The sequence below is a fragment of the Eurypyga helias genome, unplaced genomic scaffold (assembly GCF_000690775.1).
Source record: "Eurypyga helias isolate BGI_N326 unplaced genomic scaffold, ASM69077v1 Scaffold41081, whole genome shotgun sequence".
In the NCBI taxonomy this organism is placed as follows: Eukaryota; Metazoa; Chordata; class Aves; order Eurypygiformes; family Eurypygidae; genus Eurypyga; species Eurypyga helias.
This window is the reverse complement of record NW_010229617.1, coordinates 1-6,431: the sequence shown is the minus strand read 5'-3', so window position 1 is coordinate 6,431 and position 6,431 is coordinate 1. Positions and strand designations below refer to the sequence as shown.

At 55.0% G+C, this 6,431-nt stretch overlaps 1 protein-coding gene across 1 annotated transcript; it reads right to left on the bottom strand.

Annotated features, from left to right (window-relative positions):
• Nucleotides 1-818: 818 nt before the first annotated feature.
• On the bottom strand, nt 819-5,714 carry LOC104516215 (phosphatase and actin regulator 4; the record flags this gene model as incomplete). Its single annotated transcript, XM_010160477.1, has 7 exons — nt 819-1,265; nt 1,717-1,793; nt 2,401-2,538; nt 3,287-3,348; nt 4,212-4,267; nt 4,891-5,041; nt 5,491-5,714. Coding segments are annotated over 7 exons (724 nt in total), but the record flags the coding sequence as incomplete, so codon positions are not given.
• Between the last annotated feature and the right edge of the window lie 717 nt (nt 5,715-6,431).

Genomic DNA, 6,431 nt, shown 5'->3' with positions numbered 1-6,431 from the left:
ACCACGGACAGCACGGCCAGGCCGACCACAGGCAACAGCAGGGCCAGGCCCACCACAGGCAACAGCATGGCCAGGCCCGCCACGGGCAACAGCGTTTGTGAGCAAGGCGAGTCCTTCTCTCCACTCCCACAGCCTCCTCGTCCTGCCGTACTCCCTTCTTCACGTGAGGTGGCATCTCACACGGGAGGGTTTTGTGCACGATACAGCGGTGGCCCATACCGGATTTCTTTTTAAAAACCCACATTTAAGAACAACCAATATGAGATCATTCTCAGAAGAGAAAGATTATCTTTTTAAGGTCACTTTTAAAACCTCTTCTTCCCCTCCCTTCCACCCACACAGGGAAATTATCAAGTTTCCAGCTGTAAAAATGAGAAAAGGCAAGTTTCACCCAGATTTGGGCTAATAAAAAACATCTGAGAGGCAGCCATAAAAAAAAAAGAACTGACTACTCCCACAGCTTCCCCAGATTCCACAGTTTTTAAAAGGCAACAGTCATTTCCTGGTTCTGTAATGTGTTAAACAAGCCTAGGTATCTCAGATCCGTTAACGTCGCAGCAGGTGTGAGAGTGGGGAGGGAATGCTTTAGACATGTTTGTTGTTTTCTCTTTTATACAAAAAGATGCAGCATATGTTAATACCTATACAATTCCCTTCCAGGACAACAAACCGTTGGTCAGTAGTGATTCAGGACACGACAGACGCAAGCGAAACCAAAAAAAAAAAATGACGAGTCACACGTTGGTTGTCTGCCAAGGTCAGCATCTGCTCTCTGTACACAGCTAATATACACACGTGCTTCCTAGCACATCCACTCGCCCTTCCTCAGCTTTCCAACACTCCAGCTGCCTGTTTTCCCTCCCCCTTTCGGTGAGGAGGAGGAAAGGAAGGAGTTGCACCCCCAAAAGGAGTATGTACAGCTGAGAACTGGGCCTGTCGGGGCTCAGGCGGGGAGCTGGGGTTCGCTCACACGTGCTCCCGGCAGGGATGCTGGGGCCGGAGCAGAGGCGTATCGCTCAGCCGCGCGAGGTATAGTGTTCGGTTCCAGCCTGATGGCACTCGAGACGGGTTTGTTCCAGTGAAATGCTACATTCAGACAGGATTCCCCTTTCCCTGGCCGAAAGCCCTTTTCTGGATATGTTCTGAAGGCAAATCTTGGAAGAGCCGAGGTTCCACCCTCGCTGTATTGCCTAGGAGGGACGCAGAGAACTTCCAGTCCTCTCGGGTCTCTTGCTCCCTTCTTGGAAGATTATGGTCGATGGTACCTAAAAGCCAAGTGAAAATCCTTGGAACTCAGGTTACCGAGGCCCTACAGATGAGCAACTGGTGGAGGGGGAAAGGAATCTCTTGGGCCATGATCCACAGGTTCCTACAGATAATAACCAAGCTACCAGGGCGTTTTGCAGCCGTGGCCGCTGCTGCACGTGTCTCTAAGCCCCAGAAAAGCACGGTCACGCTGGTTTCACATACACCCCAAACCAGTCTCTGGTCACCGTGAGTTTCCAAGGATTGAAGCCCCAGTTTTAAGGAAGAACAACCCACTTCATGTCTGCTACTCCTCCAGTCACCCACCACCACCAAGGCAGAAAGGGACGGTACATCTCCCACCGCTGTACCCGTCATCTTTCTAAGGTTTCGGTGGTTGGCCTCTCAGCACTACCCCTGCAGCGCGGCTCTCCCAGCAAGACTGAAACCCTAAGACACGCCCTTGCTCACCTCGTGAACTGCTTGCTGTCCTCATGGACTTCCATTTCACAGCTCTTAAACTCATTCAGCTCCTTCCGGATGGCAGCCTACGCAAATGGGTGAGAGATCGAGAGATCTTTTGTTATCTCCTGCTAAGGCGTGCATATGTCACCCTCTCTCCCATCTCCAGTGAGCTCAGGCGTGGCAGGAAGGTGCTGCAGCTCCAACACCCCCGCCCCAGGCTAATCTCTACCACCTTTCAGCGGTGAAGTGCTAAGAGCAGGGCTGTCCCACAGCTCCTTTGGGAAGGGAAGGAGCTCGGATTGCAGCCGCCACCCCAGATTTCACAGCCCATTCACACTAGGCTGAGCAGATGGCTTCCCTGCCAGCTTCTCGCCTAGGCCTGCCCCAGCCTGCGAGGACCTGCACTCCTCTGACCAACGCCCGGTACCCTGCGCCCTCGTATGCCACTCAGAAGCCGAGGCAGAGGCCATGCTGGCGTGCAGACCGTGCCCATTTGGGCTCCACGTCACCATGGAGGGGGCAAGAAGTGGGGCTGGGTACAGCACACAGGGATGAAGGGACACTGGTGGGGCAGCGGGGGGAAAGATGAAGGGATGAAGCAAAAGGAGCAGAGCACATCTCCTTGGCTCACACCCTTGTGCATGGGACACCGGGATCCCCCACGCCTGGGGCCGGGACGCTCCCCACTACCTTGTCAGCTGGCGTTAGCTTTGTCCATGGTTTATCCGCTCGCCGGTCGTAGTCCTGAGCATCTGTTACTTCCACGTATTCGTTAAACCTCAGGATCTTCCTGGCCTGCAGCTCGGCCACTGTAGGCCTTTGGCTAAGCTGAACACCAGCAGGAACAAAGAAGGTCAGCTTGTGCCTTGTCCACAGAGCATTTCAGGACTAAGCATCCCAGGCAAAACTAAACCCAGTTCCCTCTCCGGCCTAAACCACAGACACCACCAGGTCCTGCTCGCAGGACAGGGTAATCTCTTGGATCAGGAGGCCAGGCTACGGCAGAACCAAGGCGACAGACACCGAGGTGTTTGGGAACAGCCGCTGCAAGGATGGGTCCTGTGTGACACCCCAACCCACGCTTCAGCTCGGCAACACCCCCATTTCACACCCACAGGCCCTTGGGAAGTTCCTTTTCCCCAGCCGTGAGTACCAACCACACAAGCACTAGGACATAACAGCTAGAAGCAGCTGTTGTTCCGCCCAGCTTCTCCCACACTGCTCGTACTGGAAACGGATTTTGGGGAGCCTGCTGTGAGCGTCATGGCCGCTGAAGTGATCTGGAAACAGCCAGGCCAGCACCAGCAAACCTTTCAAGTGCCAGATTTAGCTCTCATCCAGCCCGTCACGCTTGACGCCAGCTCAGCTCTGTCACTGACAAATGCAGCTGCAGTGCCAACGGCTCACCCTCGGTGACAGTCCCCGTTCCAAAGTCGCTGCAGTCAGAGGGCACCGGGGACACTTACACAACAGCCCCGTGACTTCACCCCCAGCCAGGTACCTACGATGCGCTCATAGCCACCGCCCCCCCGACCGCTCTGCCAGATGGCCGTCGCAGCACAGGGGCCAGCAGTACCTTTCTGGTGAGCCTGCGTTTGATCTCTCGCTTCTCAGCTTGACGGTCAGCTTCATTTTTCGCTGCCAAGAGAAGAGAAAAAAAAACACAAACCATTTTTTTTTTGCTGTAAGCATTGCAGGTTTTGGAAAGCGCTTTCTGGGCTTGAACAAAGGAGCGTAACGAGTGGTATCAAACTACCCGCAAAGCTCAGCGTGGCTGCACTTACCGCGGGCTGAGGGCGCAGTCCAGCTCACAAAGCGCCCACCCCCTGACCCACAGCGGCACCGCGGGCCGTCACGCGGCTCGAGCAAGCCCCCCCCTCCGGCCCCGGGTACGTTAAAGATTAATGGCCATGCTGGCAAAATACAACCCAGCCCCCTGCGGATCGCTCCTCCCTAAAGCTGTCACACCAGTCGGTCAGAGAGTAACAGTGCAGATAAACATTTTAAAAACGGAAACTTCCTGAGCTGACATTTCCCTTTCCCCAAGATGTTTATTGAAAACCTTTTGCAGAGCAAGGTGTGGCCAAGAGAAACATCAGGAGCTGCTGCTTTTGGGATCGTGCACTACAATGCTGTAATGTCTGGGCCTCGCAAGTCCAGCCCAGACAAAACCGCCTTGAACGGTCCTCGCTGCGTAACACCAGCCTTAACCAGTTCACAGACATTCCCCTGAGGTGGCCCGCAGGGCACAGGTAGCCTCTCTCTAACGTGATGCTTTGAGCTGCATCCCTAGGTACCACTAAGGTCTGGATTTATCCACAGCCGGTTTCTGTGGTAACAAAGCACTGGGAAAAAACCGTGGAGCTGCTTTACCACGGCGATGTAACCAAAGGAGAGTTCTCCATCGCTGCTTTTCAAGCAGATTCCAGGCACACCTGGACTAAGATGTTAAAGGTGAACTTATTTTATCACTCGGGACCCGCTAGAGAAGCATTACTCACGTTGGAGGATGTTCCTCTGCTCCAGTTCTTCTGCTGTGGGTCTCTGACTCAGTCGCCTAAAGAAAAGCGTGACAAGCGTGTAATGTGTTATCTGGTCACTCATCGGCAGGGGAGGTGGAACGCAAGTGCTTGGTTTCAGCGGAAAGCCCCAGCGCCTCTCGCTCACCAGTGGAGATCACTGCCGCCCCCATTTCCGCTTTCCTCCACTCCCAACAGCTGCTCACCCACAGACATGGGCTTGGAGAGCGCTACGGCCTCTCAAAAGCTCAGAGCCAGCTCTGGGGGGAACTCGAGGCGAGAGCAGAGCCTGGACTATCAGCATCCCCAGCTTCATCCACTACCTAAACCAGCACTCAGCCTGCATCTATCCACGCCTTTTTACACCATCCGTATTTTAGGGCAGCAGCGGACTACAGCAGTTTCTGTAGTCCTTGAGACCTTCCCTTGGAACCCACTTAATATCTGGAAACGGACCTGTCAGGGGGGTATTGCTGAACTCCAGGAACAACTTCCCACTTTTATAACCTGAGAGGAAAAGCAACACTTTGCCTCCCGGCCCCGATTCAGCAGCAGTGCCCAACCGCCCCGTCACATCCCAGCACAGGCTGCTCGGACCAGGCAACAGCTTTGCCCAATCCCACCCCTCTCGCTGTGCCGACGGCTCAGACCCCCTCCATACCTGATCAGCGTCGTCCCAATCTGATGCCGAATTTCGTTCCACTCCTCCTTGCTCTTCCTAGGGAAGACGATCTTCTCCTCCTGCGGCGTGGTTGTGTTCCCCAGCTTTATAGCTAGTGTGTCTTTCCTCTTCACTTTGTTAGCCAGCGTGCCTGCGGGGAGGAAGAGCAACGGGATGCGACTGAAGACTGCGGTGCCCGAGCACAGCGGTCTAAGCCACGTGCCCCTGGCAGTTGTGCTCTCTCCCGAGGCTCGCTTCCCAAGCTGGCCAGAGCTCGTCGCTGCTCCAGCGACAGCCAGCATTTCTGTGTGACGCCCACACATCCACCTAATGCTGTCCCACCTGAAGGGCTGGGACAGCTCGAGCTGTTGCAGGAGCCATCTGCAACTGGAGGGGGTGCTTCTGAGCAGATGAGCATGCAGGCTTGGCTGCAGAGCCTCTGTACAGTGAGGAAGAGGACATGTGGTACATCATGAAACCCAGAGCCAGCTGCTTTGAAGCGCTGTGTGAACCAGCTCTTTGATCCAGATCTCAATACAGCCAGGCACGAGTTCAGCAGAGGGGAAAAAAAAAAAGCCAGCTGCAATGTCAAAGCCTTACTGTTATGGCTTTCATCATCTTCTTCATCCTCGTCATCTTTGTACAGGATGGGCCCCTCCGAGTCCGAGTCGCTCATCCCTTCATCCCCTTCCTGCTCCTCCGGCAGGACCTGGGGTACCAGTTTTGGGATGACCGTGACAGAAGGCACGTCTCCAATATACACACGAGGGCCCGAATTCTGCTCCTCTTCCTGGTCATCTTCTTCCTCTTCCTCATCGTCTGGACTAATGAGAAGCACACTCTTACATCTCTTAACACACGCCACAGGGGCTGGGGAATGCCCCTGAGCTCAACCCCTTGTCAGCTCTCCTCAGCCCGCAGAAGGCAAGTCTGGGGGTAGCCCAGGAACCAGAGATGCAAGAGCTGCCCCGCGATCCTGCACCGTCCCCTCTCTCCAAAGCGCAGGGAGCTCTGGCAGAGAAACGTGGTTCTTCGCAGAACCAAACAGCCCTTTCACCCCCCTACTTTGGGACTTGCACGTTCAACTCTGTTGTAATACAAGACAGCCCCTTTCCCCACTTGTGCTCTGCAAAATGAAAGGCCAAGGAAGGCCACAAATGGATGAAATCCAGGACCTTATTTTGTCTTGGTGGAATTAAAGACAGGCCAGGCCTGGATTCCTGGCATCAGCCTGTGTTTGTAGTCTGGAACCCATTTCCCTTCGTGAGCAGTAAAATCCCAGAACCAGGGTTCATTTCCTGGGGAAGACGCACTGGCCCCCCGAGGCTGAAACAGAGATTCAGCCAACAGGCAAAACGGTTTCCAGGCCGTTGCAGAAAACCCGCCAGGAAACCAGCCCTGCCCGAAGACCCCGCGGCCTCGCAGCAGCAGGGAGCAGGACACCAGCGCGTCAGAGCGCGGGGCGACCCGCGGCACTGCCGCACGCGTGCGCAGGCGGTACTCACACTTTCAGCATCTCGATGGTGACGGGCAGGGACCTT